General features: G+C 48.4%; 1 protein-coding gene across 2 annotated transcripts; it reads right to left on the reverse strand.

The window, feature by feature from the left end:
• Nucleotides 1–1,926: 1,926 nt before the first annotated feature.
• IL21R (interleukin 21 receptor) lies at nucleotides 1,927–11,379 on the reverse strand. Of its 2 annotated transcripts, none has more exons than XM_088520966.1 (8): nucleotides 11,292–11,379; nucleotides 9,526–9,631; nucleotides 8,687–8,883; nucleotides 6,846–6,997; nucleotides 6,272–6,449; nucleotides 5,662–5,755; nucleotides 5,355–5,436; nucleotides 1,927–2,854 (listed from the first exon to the last, which is right to left on the reverse strand). In XM_088520966.1, the coding sequence occupies exons 1-8, from the start codon at nucleotides 11,344–11,346 to the stop codon at nucleotides 1,940–1,942; spliced, it is 1,779 nt and encodes a 592-aa protein (XP_088377092.1). In that variant the 5' UTR covers nucleotides 11,347–11,379; the 3' UTR covers nucleotides 1,927–1,939. The 2 variants fall into 2 exon arrangements, with proteins under 2 accessions (XP_088377092.1, XP_088377091.1); XM_088520965.1 differs by having other exon boundaries at nucleotides 5,662–5,758.
• Nucleotides 11,380–17,076: the final 5,697 nt, after the last annotated feature.

Consider the following 17,076-nt stretch of genomic DNA (forward strand, 5'->3'; position numbering starts at 1 on the left):
TAGATGGACAGCTTCAGATGGCGGAGCTGCAACAGAAACCGCTCCTTCAGCGGTTCTAGGGCTGATGGTACCAACAGAAGTCAGGACCATGAGTGTCAAAACACCCCAGAAAGACTACCCAGATCCTGCTCCTCCCTGAAGCAGCCTGGGGCTCGTTATTGCAGCAAATCTAGTGCCCAAAGCACATATAGCCATGAGATGCACCTGCAGGAAACGGTGTTACAGCCCATGAGCAGTGCTCCTGCCGATAGGCATTTGCATGGACACAAGCACAGGCAAGCAGGGCACTGTTGTAGGACAGTGCAGGGCAGTGCCTGATCGCCAGGGCTCACTCCTCTGCTGCCTCATGGGTACCGCTGCCTGAAGCGCAGCATGGAGGATGCATAAACACGTGAGGACAACACCTCTGACAGCTCACCACAGAAGAAGACAAGAAAAAGAAAGATATGAAAACAAAGGGGAGAAGGAACTAGAAGAGTGACATCTTGGGGAAGAAGGAAGCCCCCAAGCTAGGGGTATGCTTGAGGAAAGCTAGTGTCTGTAGGTTCAAAAGCAACATGGTAGAGACTGTGCCTACTCTGGATAATTAAACCAAGAATGTGGATGAATAGAGAAGTTCTAACAGCACAGTGGATCCCTGACTGCTCCACCATTCACCTGTGAATGAAAGAGTTTTTCTTCATTGTGGTGCCCCCTCCTATCTAGGGGCCTGTGAACTGGTAACATTTTTGAGTAAGAAGAGATAGAGGAGAGGGAAGAGAGTTTTTTAGTATCACAACAACAACACATTATTACTGAGCTGGAAGCTCACACTGTTCACCAAAAAGTCCTCTGAGATTTTTCTCCAGCAGCCAAACATCCGTTGGATTAGTGGCTCTGAGTCCACATAAAGAGTAGGTCTTCACATTCAATATTACTACTATATTAACTTTTAAAGACAATTATCCAAAATAAGACAGAGTTACAGAAATATCAGAGGGAAACATTTTCACAGTTACATCACAAATGGCAGATTCATGGTTGGCTTTACTTACTAGAAGAATTTTCCCAGGCTTTACACTACTGACCTTTTAACTGCAGCAAACACAGATCCAACACAGAAGCTGCAGGCACAATCAGGTAAGACAGCATTCCTTAAATTTCTGTTTCCAGCTCTAAAAGTCACCAGGTGTTACAGTTAACATGTTCAGAATTTGCAGAAGAGATGCTAGTTCAACAGGAAGCTCTGGTTGAAAGCATTTCTCTGGAAATATATATGTTTTGAAGAATTTTCATTTTTGGACTCTGACAGCAAAATCCTTCTGGAACCAGAATTCTGTTTGGTTTCTTGAGTGCTCAGTTCTCTAACAATGTGAGAATTATTTTTATATGCTCATACCCATAGACAGGGCTGAGACCATTCACAGTTAACGTAAGTGATTACTGCTGGGTTTAAAGAGCCAATGATTTTGGTAGAAAAAGTAACACCACCTGTGCTGCTAGGACAGAGTAAAAGAACTTTAATGTAACAAATACAATCACTGTGGATTATACTTCAAAGGCTCCATACACCACCAAATTCTCAAACCATGTGAGAATGGCAGGGAAAATCATTTTAAAGTTTTCTATTCTTTATAAGCTTACTTTCAGAAAAAATACATGTTTATCTAAGGTAAAGGGCAGATTTCAAGGTGCAGTTTTTTTTCTGCTTGAAAGAAATGAATTTTTTCTGTTCACTACAAAGGGGTTTGACCTGAAATGCTGAAAAAAAAATTGGTCACGCCAGCATGAACACGACAAGGCATACAGAAGTAGGCATATAATTCTACAGACCTAACAGTTTTCAGCGGCCTATAATGCAACTTACATTAGGCAAACTTTGTTTTCTTTCTGAATTTTGCTAACATGTCGCTACTGGCGCATATGGAAATTGTGTTGTCTGCAAGGCAACACCAAGACCTTAGTTAGTCTGTGTCCCGTTGGCAGGACTGTCCAAGCGGCAGGAGACCCACTGCTTGACGTAGCTCCGTGGGAAGTCCTCTCCCTCTTGTTCAAGAGGGATAGACCCACAGTTGGTCTGACTGTTTTGGTCAAATTCACAGTCCACTGGACTCCCACAGTCTGAGTCCACAAAGCCACTGTCGATAGTGTCCAAGTCCAGGCAGATCATAGGATAACTGTCACCAGGCTTTGCACTCTGAGGGAAAAAGTCACAGGAACCTTCGCTGTAAGAAACACTTTCTCCATCAGGAGAAGGCAGAGAAGCTGGATTTCCCAAATCCCACTGATTAGGATGCAAGCAAAGGGCTTCTAGGATACTCCCCATCCCTCTTTTCAGAGCCCTTTCTACATGCTGGGGGGCTGGGGAGCTTGTGCCTCTCGTGTGATCTGTGGACACAGAGCCCGAGGCAAGTACTTTGTCCTGTGTGCTCAGGTCAGCCAGAAGCAAGTCGCTGGATAGCTCCGTCTCGTCATCATCAATGTTAACCTTCGGATAACCAGTCACTCCAGTACTACCATCCTCATCGCTGATATACTTGTGTCCCCTGCATACATGGTTACAGTTGCATTGAGAGTGACAAGGTGTAAATTCATCAGCCACAGTCACAGTATCAATGGACAAATGCCCATATGACTGATCCTGAGTCCCACTGCTACTGTTTACACTGGACAGAGGAGACTGGTTCTCCTGACCTGGGGCAGTCAGGCAAGACATGCAGGGCTTGCAAGGTGGATCCTTTTTCAGCTCACTCAGCTCCTCTTGTGAGGTGCTATTGGGATGATGCATGCTGTAAACTTCTAGGACTTCCGGAAGAACAATTCCCCATTCAAAGAAATCGAGGCTCATTTTGGTATGAGAGGCACCAACCCACTTCTGCATAGAAGGAAAATACAGGGAGAGAGATGTTAGTATTATTCTTTGGAGGTTCAACAGAAATACCCAAAGAGCTTATGTCAGACTCTAAAATCACTGAGGGTCTCAAAGTGGCAAAGGATTTGATGTTGTTGCTATTGGGCACAAACTGCTGCAGAATTGGTTCAAATAATTGAAAATAACTAGCTCTAACATCTTTTACATTCACAGCTTTGCAGTTAGTCCTATCTAGATATGAGTGAAGGCACTCTGCATTTCTTTGATCTAAGAATAAGATGCTCAGACCTCAGCAAGCTTTCAGCAGTGCAAAAGCCAGGGAGTCCTATTAGAGAGGCCATGCTGCCCAGATGCTGGGCACAGCAGTGAGATGCGGGTCTGGTTCCTGTCCCACACTGGCTTGCTGGATAAGTTGCACCAAGGCTCTTGTTCTGCATGTGCACCACTTTCTGCTCTATGTGAAACAGGTGACAGTGCTGACTCCCATGAATGATGTGAAGGCTTCTGGCCACAGCTTTGGAACTGAATGCTATAAACCCCCATCCCAAACTGCACGCACTGTAGCTAGACTAAAAAGAATGTGGGAAGAGAGCCTGATTCAGCTTGTCATTCTCACTGAGCATGGAAAATCCTCCTTACAGCAGGAAACACCAAGTATATTTTAATTTATTTTAAGCCTAAAATGCAAAGAGTGTATTATTAAAGCTGCAGAGGACAGGAAGGTGTCTAGACCACAAAAGGCCATTTAAAGAAACAAAGGGGAACCCCTTCCAGGACTGAGCAGGCAGAAGATTGCCAATGCTCTTTTGACAGTTCCCAATATAAACACAAGAACACATGTACACACAAAGAAGACAATGTTCCTCTGTTTTCTCTCTTCTTTTCATATCTTCAGTTTTCTCTAAAATTTCTACTGCTTCCTGACTGGCTCAAGACTCCCTGCAGGGCATTGTCATTGTCATTTGCTGATCATTATCCACAGACATTTCTTAGCCACTTGCTTGATGCAGGCAGGATGCAACTGAATGCATCCTAGATGAATTGGCTTTTTGCCAGCTGATAATGAGGACTTAGTTCGCATATTAGTGAGGCCACCACATCCTCTTGACATCCCCTGCCTATGCATCTTGTGCTGTGGCGGTGTGGGTGATTGTTACTTTAATTTGCAAATTTATTGAGTTTCCCAGAAGTACTTCAGCTTAAGCATTATTGTAATTGAGGCTCATTCCCTCCCAACAGCCCTGAACAACCTAATTAGAAACTAGCAAAAGTATCATTCCAGCTAAGCAGGATGAAGCCATGGAGTTCCTTGAAAGGAGCATTAGAGAGTGGTTTCATTATCAAGTGATGGGCTGATACAACATACAAGTATCAGCCCATGATTCTCAGGAATTCCCACACCAACTCCATCTGATTTTAGCACCTTTCCCTGAGAACAGCTGGTGCCAGCTGCCTCAATGGAAGGTGGAAGAATCCTCGTGTGCAGATGTGGGAAGTCATGGTGGGCCTGAAAGGGGAAGACAATCAGGAAGTGAGACAGGCTGCAGTTTGAATGGTGCCTATCCAAGACTTTGAGAGTTTAACCCATTTGCAAACTTTGGCCATGCAGCATGGGAAAGTACATGACGATCATTAAGGCCCAGCTAGTGTTCCTCTCCCAGAGTGTCAAAGAAAAGGCAGAAAGAAAAAGCAGACACTGAAATGTCTCTGATCAGAGCTGCTGCAATGACAGGAACTTGTTCAGAAAGAAAAGACAGTGATGTTCACGCTCATGTGCCACAACGTTTCCAATTTGATCATGGCATTGAGGGTTGATATCAGCTTGATGTGAAAAACGTTGATGTATGCTTGATGTTCTTTTGCTTTTGTATCCTAGGAACTCTAGCAAACCCTCTAGTCTTTGCAAGGCATTTTGCCACATGAGCTGGTGTTAAGGGGGAAGTACATTTGGGAGGGCTAGACGCAGTTACTCACTTCACACAGACACTTCCCTAGCAGGGCGGCAGCTTTGCATACAGAACCATCATGAGCTAATTATTAGCCCCCGAAGCACTAACCATGTTTCCAGAATGACTCTATGAGGGACTTTCCAGAGAGGACAACAGGGGCTAGTTCTGAGCTTGTGTCACTGCAGAAGCTTAGAGGAAGCTCAGGCCTGCACCTGATGGCACCATGGGACTGAAGCTTTGAAAAAAAAAAAAAAAACAGGTACTGTTCTGAGAGTCCTTCATCCATTCCCTTGGGAAACCCATGCTGCATACATTACACATGAAGCTCAGCTCACCCACCATGCCAGCACCTATGGGGGGATGAGCAGAGCAGGTCTGGCTAGAAGTCCTTCTCCACACAGAGTAAACACTGGATGGCTCCAGTACATTGGCATTCCCCAGGAGTGATTCTTCCTTCCATGCTCTTAATGAGAATCCCCTGCCCAGGATAGCATGTTGGGCCTTTTAGTTTATCTTTGTCACGTGCTCCACAGACATACGTAGCCCATTTATACCTTGAAATCTCCATTATGCACCAGGTAAAGGGGTTTGAAAAAGGCAGCAGGGTCTGGGATGCAAGCCATCTTCTTCCAAAAGCTGGAAGGAAAAAAAGAAAAGCTTTGGAGTTAAGTACACATTACATGTCCAAACCTAGGCATTCCCAGGGAAAAGCAAGGTGCCCTTGGCTATACAGGAAACAGAAGCCACATTTTACTGGCAGCTGTGCCTGGTTGCACGAGATGCAGACGGCTGCATGTGAACACCCCATCTTGATCAAGACAGAGCAAGAGCATTTGCTCTAGCTCCCTCAAGAGCTCTTACCTCTGCTGCTTGGCCAAGAAGGCTGTGATTGAGGCAGTGACCGTTGCGACAACACCAAACAGCAGCAGCCATCTTGTGTCTGCTCTCTGTGTCACTACTGGACAAAAAAACCTGGTCATTCAGATCAACCCTGAGTTTCTACCCTGGTCAATAAACAGGAGATGGTGAGGAAACGTGATGAAGCTTTTCACCAGACTTTTCCTAGGACATGGAGGCTTTCATCTGGAGCTAAGCCCTCCCCACAGCTGACAGCAACACTAAACCCCAACAGTGAACTACCTGCACCAGACCTTTCCCATCTCTGACAACTGTAGCCTGTCTGACACTGCAAAGGGAACCAGAAGATGTGCTCCTGCCATGGCAACCAAACCTAAAACCAGCCCCCAAAGCCTTCCTCTGCCGGGCCTTCCCGTAACAGGGTGTGCAGCATGATGGGAAGACGAGTCCAGTGAGCACATATCAGCCCAAGCCAGGAATTCGTGTATTCAGTAAGAAAGCCAAAGGACACACATATCTTCACTAAGTTATTTAGCATTTGGCCTAGTTAGTCAGCTTTGATTAGATTTCTGGAAGCATTCTCTGACCAGCAGAGCGAAGAGGCATAATGTACCGTCAGGGCTGGTGGTCAGCATCAGCGGATGACTCCAGTCGCTCCAAAATCCGCGGTAGCCAGTGTCCTCTCGGGGTTTGGCTCGAACCTGGAACTCATACTCAGTGTTTCCCTGGAGTTCCTGTGATAGGATCACCAGTGTCCGCTTATCCTCATGGACAGCTTTAGTCTTTTGAGTCTGTGAACAATCAATCACCAAACAGTTATGGCTGCAGCAATGATCTCACCATGCTCCTGCTTATACTGCACAATGAGGATCCTGCTAAGGAATCCCTGATGCCTGCAAACCCTTCTTGTTGGTCATGTTCCTGTGGGCCAATCTGCAGCTGCACGTGGCCCTGGTGCAGGATGGCATGGGAGCAAACAAGCTATCATTCTTCCCTCTCAGCACCTTTCCATAGCACCTCTCAGATAGCCTCTGCTTCCCAATTTCCTCTTAGTTTTGTCTGCTTTCAGTTCAGACAAGCAAAGAGAAAACTTTTATAAATCTTGAAAACCCTTCTTCCATGCCAGGGCTCCTGCCCTCCCCTTTGCTGGTACATCCTACTTGCTGGTAAACCAACATCTCACTTACCTCCCAGGTGTCGCTCCTTTTCTTGAAACGCAGCTGATACTCCAGCTCCTCATTCAAAAAGTAATAAGGAGAGTTCTGGTAGATGGTTTCCCAAGAAATATTGTAACCCTCTGAGAACACAGCGGTGAGATTGAAAGGAGGCTGTGGTTTGACTGTGGGTAAAGACAGGGTGGGTTACTCTTTGCAGTGTCACTGCACACACAGGAGACAGCCTTGCATGGGATCAGCAAGGCAGAGCAGGATGCTCCATCCCTGCCCCTGGGCTGAGCAGTCCAGAGCACTGCACAGAGCCGCAGACATCGGGAGCGCAGTTAAGTCAGGCCTGCATTTCCCTGAATGTGCCCAGTGCCCCTCACTGTACCCCCTCACCACCTAACAGAGCAGGAGAAGGTAGCAGGAGGGGCTGATACCTCTAGCATCCTGCTCTGTTCATACCACAGGAGGACTCCGTGCAGTCAAGGTCACTCATACCATTAAAGAAATACCCCTTAATGAAACAGAGACATCAGGAAAAGCTGAAGCTAGAGGACTAGTGCCTAGAAGAGCAAACTTTTTTATTCCCTGCAGGGTGTTTTCACATGGTGCTTTTGTATGGAGAAATCAGCATGCAGGAGCATGCAAAGCACCACAGCCAATCTGTGCATTGAACAGCTCTTGACTTTTCTGAGATGTTCTGGCATTTGTCAAAAGGGATAAGGTTTCCCACATGGAGTTCAATTTTCAGAATTCAGGTAGAAAAAAAATTCACATATCCCTGTGCTGCCTGCTGACCTACCTGGCTTGGCTGCCTGCCTGGCTCATCTAGTGACTAAACACCCATTTTCTTTATTGTTTACTGCCTAACTCAGAGTGAACAAGTGTCCCACCAAATCATCAATATGATCACGCACAGTCTCCCTGGCATGCAGAACAAGATGGCTAAGAATTGCCTCAGAAAGGAGAAGCGCCACCTTCATTGTGTCTGGGACCCTTCCTGCCCTCCTCAGACAATAACATTGTATTTGTTCTGGTGTCCTATGCCTGAGGCTCATACGAGGACATTAGTGGCATTTCCATTTCCAAACATTTCCTCTTGCTCTTCTGGTTCTATCCAAGAACAAGCACTGTCACAGTCTAGTCTAGATGTGAGACTGGCCTGAAGTGAAAACATATCACAGAATGCTCAAGGTTGGAAGGGCCACAGGAGACCATCTGGTCCAATCAATGCTCCATCAGGGTCAACTAGAGCATGTTGCCCACAACCATGCCCAGATGCCTTTTGAGCATCTCCAAGAAAAGAGACTCCCCAACTGCTCTGGACATCCTGTTTCACTCTTCTGCTACCCTCACAGTAAAATGGTTTTTCCTCATGTTCAGGTGGACCTTCCTTTGTTTCATGTTGTGCTCACTGCCTCTTGTTCTGTTTCTGGGCACCGCTTAGGAGAGTCTGGCTCCATCTCCTTATACCCTCCCTTAGACTCCTCTGAGCCTTCTCTTTGCCTGTCTGAGCAATCCCAGCTCTCTCAGACTTTCCATTCCAGACGCAGTCATCTTAGCAGACCTTCACTGGCTAGCCCATATCACCACCTACTTCATGGGGCAAAAGGATTTTATCTATTGGCCAGGCAAGTTCTAAACTTGGCCTTGAGCATGAATGTTTCTGTAGTTTGTAAGAGCAACAAAAAGACCAGTTCTCTCTGGGGAATGAACAAACACCAAACATAGTCCCCATCCATAGTCCACAAACACTGAACATAGTGCCCAGACATTGAGCATAGTCCCCAATGCTCTCTCCTTACCCAGGATGTTGGATGGACATGAGCTTAGTCAGTATTTCTCAAGCCTGCCACTTTTGTACTTACTGTTCTCTCCCATATAAAAGCCTGTGGAAATCATGTGTTGCCTATCAGCTATCTCTGTAACATCCACCTGGACTTTGGTATCTGCCAGGAGTTCGGTCATGTCAACAGTGCACATATATTGTGTATGGCTGGTGTTCCTCGTTGACTGCAGGAGACTGCAGGCAGCCACAGGATTTTCTGGATCTTCCTCAAGAATCCTAAAACAAACAAACAAACTAATTCATATCTGCCACATGCTGTAGTTGGGCTAATCTGTTGCTGAACAACCTGGATAAAAAAAAAATCTATAAAGGAAAAGGATCAATGAATGTATTCAAATAAAAATGATTTTTGAACCCAGAGAGATCTTTTTCTTTCTATTTACTCAGCTTAGCATCTTTCTGAAAGCAATGAGAGATTGAAACAGAGGTGTTTGTAGAAAAGCAAGCTTCAAAAGCCAGGTGCTCACCAGGGCTGCAAGGCCAGGACTGCACCCACCTCCTGGGTAAAGTGGAGAACCTGCCCTGTGGAGCTTGTATAAATTGTGAGAGCCCTGCCAATATATGGAGTGACAGTTCATGGTTAGCAGCAGCAAAAAGCAAGGCACTCTGCGACTGGAGAGGAACAGTGCAGAGGAGCCAGAGGCAGTGCAGTGTCCAGGGTGGGTAGTGCAGCTAGCACAACCAGGCACCTTCTGCAAATGGGAAGGTCAATTGGCAACTGGAGCATGAAGAATGAAGGAAAACCAGCACAGCAGCAAGCACAAGAACTCTGTCCAACAGAGAGGCAGGACACCAGCATACTAGGGCTATGTTAAGAGTTCCTGCTGACTGCACTTCACTCTTCCTACTGAGACATACCATGTTGCGGTGAGGTTGTATGAACCAGCACACAGGTCATTCTTCAGGATGCAGGACAGGGTCTGTACATAGTCCACAAAGCAAGTGAGGTTTTCACAATGTGTAGCTGTAGGTTTGGAAAGACAGAGCAAAATATTAACTTACATGCATCGCATGTATAAACATTTTAATTACAGCATTTCTTAAATTTATGCTGCTCTTTGCTCATTTAACATTCATTTTATGTCTCTCTGCTTACAGATTTCTGCAGCTTGATATCTGTAGCACCAATGCACATATCAGCACCTGAGATGCGCCATACAAACAGGTCATTCCATACAGAAATGACACTGAGGATATCTCCCTGGATTTCAAGGCAAGGAAGATTGCAATACAGAGATAAACCCTGCATTGGGAAGTCCTCTCCTGACACGGTCCTGTCACCAACAAATGCACTTCAAGTCACTGTGTACAGGTGACAAGTCCAGAGGAGGGAGCAATCAGTTCCAGACCAGAATAAGTCCAAAGGGAAAAAAAGGCCAAAATTTTCCCACCCAATCTGCTCATCATGAGGTCCTCTGCTACCCCTGCTGCAGTAGGGCACCTGCTGCTTTCATATATCTGCTGTATATGAGCTCTGTTCAGGGCTCAGCTTTGTCGACAAAACCCCCAAGAGTTACTATGGTCAGAGAAGAGGAAGAAATTTGGGGATACTTGTAACAGACTCTAGCCCCAAGGGTGTACATAGGCTTTTTAAAACTGTGAGTCAAATGATGTGGTTGTTAATTTGTTTCATTTTAACTATGACTACAGAACTTTGTTCTGAAATTGTAATTAATTTCATTTTTGTTTTGTTTCAACTTTAACTTTTCATTCTGAGCCCTCAGCAGGATCCCATGAGGTCCCTGGCACATCCACTGCTTGTTCCATAGTCCTGAACAAGATACCTTTTCTCCCTTAGCCTGACTATTTATAAGTGTTGCTAAGCTAAAAACATTGCTTGTTAGTTGCATTCTTGTGCCCTACTTTGATACCAACCAAAGGCAACTGGTAAGCTGAAAGCATTTCTGTTTGCATAAGGATCTGCTACCAAAATTCAGAAGAGGATGGGTTTTTACCAGTAAGGGAATAAGTAAATGCTGGCACAGCTTGGACAGGTCTATCATTCTCCATCCTTGGCAACCTCAAAAGCAAAGGCTGAATATTTTAGAAAACAAGCTCTAGTCTAGTCTGAACTGAAATTGGTAGAAGGGATTTCCCTGGGCTGTGTTACACAGAATTAAGATTGAGCAATTGCAGTGAGACTTTATGGCAGGAAGGGGCAACTCTGAATTCATCTTTTCTTCTGGTTCAGGTATGGACCAGGTCTCAGGTTTTGACTAGGGGCAGCAGGTGGAATGGCACTGTCATGCCTGCTCCCTGCTCCCATCATTGCTGCTGGCCTGCTCAGAAGGTCAGCTCCGTCTTGGCTACCCTGGGTGACAGGTAGGAGCTGGCACGAAGGGGATGGTGGCCTTTGCTACTGGTGGCGCTGCTCTTGGCCACTTGAGCTTTTACTACAATCCTACCCTGGTGTCCCAGGCCAAGCTGGGTTCCAACATTACTGTCTCTGTGTGCTCCCAGAGATGGATGAGTCTGCCTGAGCTTTGCCTGCTGTGCACTCAATCCTTGTCTCCTTCCCGGTGCCTCCCTGTGCTTCTGTGTCCCCATGACACCCCTGAGCCATCAGCAGCCAGCAAGATAAACCTTGTGGGTGCACAGCCTAGAAAAGATGTGTAGTGACTTACTGTGCTGGGATAGAAGGAAGAAGAAAAGACTCCAGGGCTGTGGCTTGCTCCTCATGTTGGTTCTGGCTGGATGTCCTGAAAAAAAAGAATTAAAGTTCAGCTCAGCCACCTGCATGTGTTGGAGTTTGAGGCACAATTATTCCTGCCCTCATTTACCTGCAAACTAGTCCAAGTGTCTGATTTGGCAGGAACCTCAGCTCTCCTGTGCACATCTTCCTCAGGGGCTCAGAAGGTGGCCTGAGGACACTTCTAAAGGGCCAGAACCAGGTCAGAGGAATTGCTGTTCCTTCACAACAATGTGCCTGCAGCAAAGTGATGGCAGCCCTCTACTGCTCATGTAGCAGGAAGACACTTGGGTTAAGTACTAACCCTTTGACTTTGTACAGGTTTCTTGCAACTAGAAATGGCTTACAGCAGGAAGAAGTGATGTTGCTGTGGCTTAAACGTCTATGCGGTGAATTTGTCCAAGGAGAGTCTGAATGTCATTGTGTGCCCACGAGCTGATTGATATGATTGATCTAACCTCCCCAAGGCTGAATAACCCAAGCTTCCTAATAAGGGTACTCCAAGAAGGCAGAAATGGCAGTCTCCCCTGTGATACTGAAGGGAACAGCCTGTGGCACCCTTTCAGGGAACAGACTGGTTTGTTTCAGGGAACCTGTAGGAGCATCTTCCCAGCAAGGGTGCAGCAGGATGTTTTCAAAATTTGAGAAAACAGTGTCACCTACAGACAAAGCTCAGTCCTTGCTCCCCAACCAGTCACGTAGTCCGTTAACCCTGTGCTTTCATAGTGTTTAGTATTAATGGAGATATGTAGATAAGCAGGGAGGACAGAGATGGCTTCTGGCTGCTGATGACCAACACGGACTTCAGCCCCTTTTGCTTGAGCACTCAGAATCAGTCTGGGCAGGTTGGGCATGCCGAGCTTTGTCCACCAGCACTAAATTATTCATGGTGCCTGGCTCTGTTGGAGCCCAGAGAGCAGGGGATCCTGCCGTGCCAGGTCTCTGCTGGCTCCAAGCACGCTCGGAAGAAGCCAGTGCCAGAGCTCTACGCATCCCTGCACCATGCTGCACCAAGACACTGCAAGAAGGGGCTGGGCTATGACTGGGCCATCAGCTTGCCAGCAGCACCCGGGCAGTGCCGGACCTCATCAGCAAAAACTCTCATGATGGTGCAGCAGAACACATGCCAGCAAGGCACTCCTGCCCTGGGAGTATTTGTAGTGTTAAAAATTTTCCAGGTTTACTCAAATAATGAAAGTAAAATAAATTTAGCGGCCACCAGAAAGCCCCTGCAGGGCCTGCTCTCGGCCTGCGTGCAGGCGCTGGGGTGCGGGTGAGATCAGCAACGTTCTGCAGGAGGTGGCTGCAGCGGCTGCGTGTCCCTGCACCACTGCCCCTTTCCTGCTGGACACTCCCAATGGAATGTGTATTCCACCCTGCCCAGCAAGCCGCCCCGGAACCACGGCCCTCACAGGACAGGGACACCCTTCCCTCTCTCCACCTCCTCCTCCTGCACTGGATGTTTTCTTGCAAAACGCCTTTCCTCAGCCCCAGTCCCAGCTCTCCAATTTTCACCTGTGCCATAAATGCTGTGGTGACACTGCTTCTGCCAGGGCAGCCCTCATGTGCCGGCTGCCGAGCCTGCACTCGCCCCTCCACGGTCCGTCCCAAGTCCCTGTTCCTCTAGGAGTGGCCACGGGAAGCTCACTACCCTGCAAGTCCTCCTCCTTCCCGGCACCTCAGCAGTGTCATGTCCAGGCTCAGGGCTGCTCAGAGGCCACTGCTCTCCTTTGCTGCCGCTAGTGGGACTTCAGCATAATGCCCCGTGGGCCTCTGCTTTCCCACACCGGGCTCTGCTGGGGCTCCCATGGGAGCAGCTGGCAGCTCCTGGGGCAGCAGGGTGCACTGGACCCTGCCTGTCACAGAGCCGTGAGAGCAGCCCCTGCATTTCACGTTCCTGCTCCCTCCCTGCCAGGGAGGACAGCACAGGGCCAGGTTGACTGCTCTTGGCTCTTGGCCCTGCTTGAATGAGCTGCTGTCTGTATTTCCCCTTCCTGCTCTGAGCATCGTCAGCCTGGGGCGCAATGAGGAATGACCCTGCCAGCAGCTCATCCAGAAAAAACTCTTAGCGGCAGCAAGGGCAGTCATCGCACACTGGGGAGAGGCAACACAGAAGGTGGTAATGCAGAAGAAAACCCAGAACAAGCCAATGGTGTTGAAAATGAGGCCGGGCAGCAGGAGGCCCTCAAACACAGACCAGGCCACCAGCCCCCTCTCCCTGACCCATCTCTCACCCTTGCGGCCCCCCCAGACTGATCCCCATTTCCTTCCTGCCCTGCTCTCCTGCCCCTGTGCAAGGGGCTGCTCTGCTCGGCCTGCGGGTGCCACAGAGGCCTGTGCCACATGCTGTGCCATGCCATGCCATGCCATGCCGTACCACGTGCCCTGTGCCAACAAGGCACAGAGGCCGTGCAGAAGAGGAAAGATGCAGCTCTACAGCCACATCACTGCATCCTTACAAGCTGGAAGAACTCCCAGCTCACAGGAACATGAAGTGCTGAAGCCCCCTCCAGTGAGCCCCTCTGCAGCCCCATCCCTGCCCTGCCCTCCCCATGATGGGTTTTTCCCACTTACATCCACCAGCTCCCTGCCCCTGGGCAGCTGAGGAGAAGAAAGGCAGTGGGCAGCCATCAGAGGTGGGAACTTATTGCCTGCCTAGCTCTAGAAAAGTCCCTTCCACCATTTTATTTCAACTTCCCTGTCTGTAAAATGGAAAATTTGAGGCAGCTTCCAGAGTGCTTGAAACATCATTACTTAACGGTTGTAAAACGTCCAGTGCTCTGTGGCTGCTCTCCAGCCCTGCTACAAGCTCTGGTGCCCCACGGAAGAGTATGTGAGAGCATGGCAATAGTGAAGATGATGCTGCAGTGTTTTAACGTGCCAGAAGAAACAGATCCAATACAAAACAGGTATTTACAAAGATTATTCTTGCTAATGGTCTGGAAGTATGATGATGCTATAAACTGCCAAAGGCTAAATTATCCACCTAAAGTTTGCACTTTGAAATGCCTCCATGGACTGCATGCATGTATCAAACTCATACACACGTACAAAAGTGAAGCACAAAAACAATAATTTGGATATTTCCAAGCATGAGAAAGTTCATCTTGCTGTTACAGTCAAGTAAAAGAGTAGAAGGTCTGCAGAGGTCTTGCTCCACTAGCTACATGCAAAAGCCAGCTCTCCTCTTAGGTGTCCTCTAAGGAGCTTCACTACAGCATGCAGTACCACAGTGTTGCAAGCCCAAGCAGCGGGGAGCCAGGGGAAGGCTCTGGCCATGTGGTGAAGGTCAACGCGAATGGCAGCCGGGGCACAGGGCCATGTCTGCTGCAGAAAAGCTTTGCAGTGAACTCACAGCTACCAAGCAGCAACAGTTGCAGCAGAGAAAGCGGTGGGAACAGGGACATTACCTGGCCCCATGCCTTCAGCTGTCCATGTCAGCCCTCCAGCACCTCCAGGGCTGGCCTGGCCAGGCTGCTCTGCGGGTGGGGGGGTCCCGCCAGCGCCGTGAAGCCCCAGCCTGCCCGGGCGGGCCGGACTCTCCGGTGTTGGAATAGCGGCGATGAACGGCAGCTGACGTCAGCCCGTATCAGTATTACTGTGCCGATAGAAGGATGTGGTGAGCAGAGAGGGGGCAGCAAGTTTGGCTTCCAACACCCACACAGCGTTTGCTACTGTACTGTTCCGGTCTCGAACTCTGACGTGAGAAAAAGGTGGGAGAGCAGATGACAGCTCAGAGGCTGCAGCTCTGAAAGGTCCCCAAAGCGGATCAGGGAGCTGGTGATGCAGCTTGTGGTGATGCTGGACTTGCATTGGGGAGGCATCAGCAAGGGCGTGTGCAGCCGGAGGGACCAGCTCTTGCTGGGACCCCACACTACACAGATAACCGCAGGATTATCTGGTGCTGTGGCTGCTCGGCCCGAGCTCAGCACCTCCCTATAGCAGGACGGAAACAAAATAAATCCCACTTAGGACATGGACAAGGAAGCAGCCAGCAGTTCCATATTAAGCAGCTTTCTCTTTCCCATGTACTGATATTTGAAAAACTATCGGAAGTTTCTAGCCTCCAGGGTACATAACATCCGAGTTTGAGCAGACCTTGAGTAGACAAAAGTCAATCTTAAAAGCCTGCTGCTCTCAGCCCAGAGCAGTGAATACAGAGCTCCAGGGAAGCTGCTGATGGTCCTAAATAAGAGGAAGCAGCTCTGGACAGTTTCTGTGCTGAGACACAAAAAGGGAAGGTGAGGTGCCTTATGTTAAGGGTATTTGCAGGAGATCAAAAGAGTATTTAACAACATGCCAGCGTCTGAATGAGCAAACAGAGTTTTGGGAGACAACAGGGAGACAAAAGTGTTAAATTAGAAAAGCTATGGAATTTGTTTAATATATAACAAAGGGATAACAGTATAGAGTAATTACACCCTTAACAGTTGAATGGAAATTATGTGGGGAAAAAAAAAGTGATTTCTCATGAGTTACATCTGTAAGAAGCAAGCATTTGCACATGTAATATAAAATGCATATTGAAAAATGTTTTAAAAGCAGTGTGTTTTGTGTCTCCAGGACAGTCTGCAATATCTCCTCTCCTAGAGATGGGCTCAGGGCATGGAGAGGACTTTCCTGCAGAGGACAAGGAAACAGCCTAGGCTGAAGGTAATTAACTAACTAGACTAGTTAATTAACACTTACAGTTACCAAGTTCAAGGCATAGAAAAGCAATGCTATTTCTGTAATTGCTGCTTGTCACAAAGGAATGATAACAAACTCCCAAGCATCCTCAAAGACACAGACCTGACATTACGACTCAAGATCCACAGACACCTTTACACGCTGGTGACATTTAGCAGGGGGATAACCATGTATTACCATAAGTAATGAGTCAAAGTTACCCAAGAACAGCTGAGACCAGAGAAACAGCCTTTACCGGGACAAAAAGCTATAGAAGAAACCACGTCAAAGCTCAGGAAATGGAATAAAATATGACTGAGCTGGGCAGAAAGCAGAGGCGTTAGTCAGCAAAGCGGCAGGCTGAAAAACAACCAGGGCAGGAGGGCGGCTTGTGGCCAGCACAGGATGCTGAAGGGAGAAGGAGAAAAGAGCGGGCAGCCCTGGCTCACGCAGCGCATGGAGCACCAGCAGCGCCCACCATCTCTGCACACCCCGCACGGGCGCCGCCACCTTCGTTTTATTTCTGCTGAGACACATCAAGCCTGACCCTGGTGCAGCAAGGTCGGGGAAGGGCTATGTGCCGAGGTGCAGCTGGAGGAGAGGGCTCCCTGGGCCGCGCTTGCACGGGGGCTCCGCTCTGCCTGGCGACTAGGAGCAGGAACAACAGTGCTGAGCTCCAGCCCAGCTCTCTGGAATAGGAATCTGCTGGGCGCAGGCTGCCAGGCACGTGTGCCCAGCCTCACCCCAAGCCCTGGTCAGGTCTGGGCCAGTGCATGTCCAGCCTGTGGGACACTGGAGCTCCTGATGCAGCTGCTGCAGCACACCTGAGCATGGCTGCTTGGGCAGCCCCGGCAGGATGCCCCTAGTCCTGTTGCACAGCTGGGCACAAGCCGAGATTCAGCTCCTCACTTAGTCCACCTGCATGGCCCCAGATGAGGCACCTCTCCCAAAGCCTCTCGCTGCTACCCACCCCACACTGGCCTGGCCTGTCTCAGACCTCTTTTCTGCATTGCACTGGCCCCACGCATGGCCAGCGGGTCCTTCACACACAC

This window comes from Tinamus guttatus, unplaced genomic scaffold (genome assembly GCF_059628265.1).
Source record: "Tinamus guttatus ecotype Peru unplaced genomic scaffold, ASM5962826v1 Tinamus_guttatus_pri_ptg000107l, whole genome shotgun sequence".
In the NCBI taxonomy this organism is placed as follows: domain Eukaryota; kingdom Metazoa; phylum Chordata; class Aves; order Tinamiformes; family Tinamidae; genus Tinamus; species Tinamus guttatus.

Excerpts from the sequence above, each read along its gene's own strand:
- IL21R (XM_088520965.1), bottom strand. The coding sequence starts at position 11,346 with ATGAGGAGCAAGCCACAGCCCTGGAGTCTTTTCTTCTTCCTTCTATCC. Across the intron at positions 6,998-8,686 it reads CTTTTATATGGGAGAGAACA|TCAAACCACAGCCTCCTTTC; the intron begins GTAAGTACAAAA and ends CTTTACCCACAG. Across the intron at positions 6,450-6,845 it reads AAAGGAGCGACACCTGGGAG|ACTCAAAAGACTAAAGCTGT; the intron begins GTAAGTGAGATG and ends GATTGTTCACAG.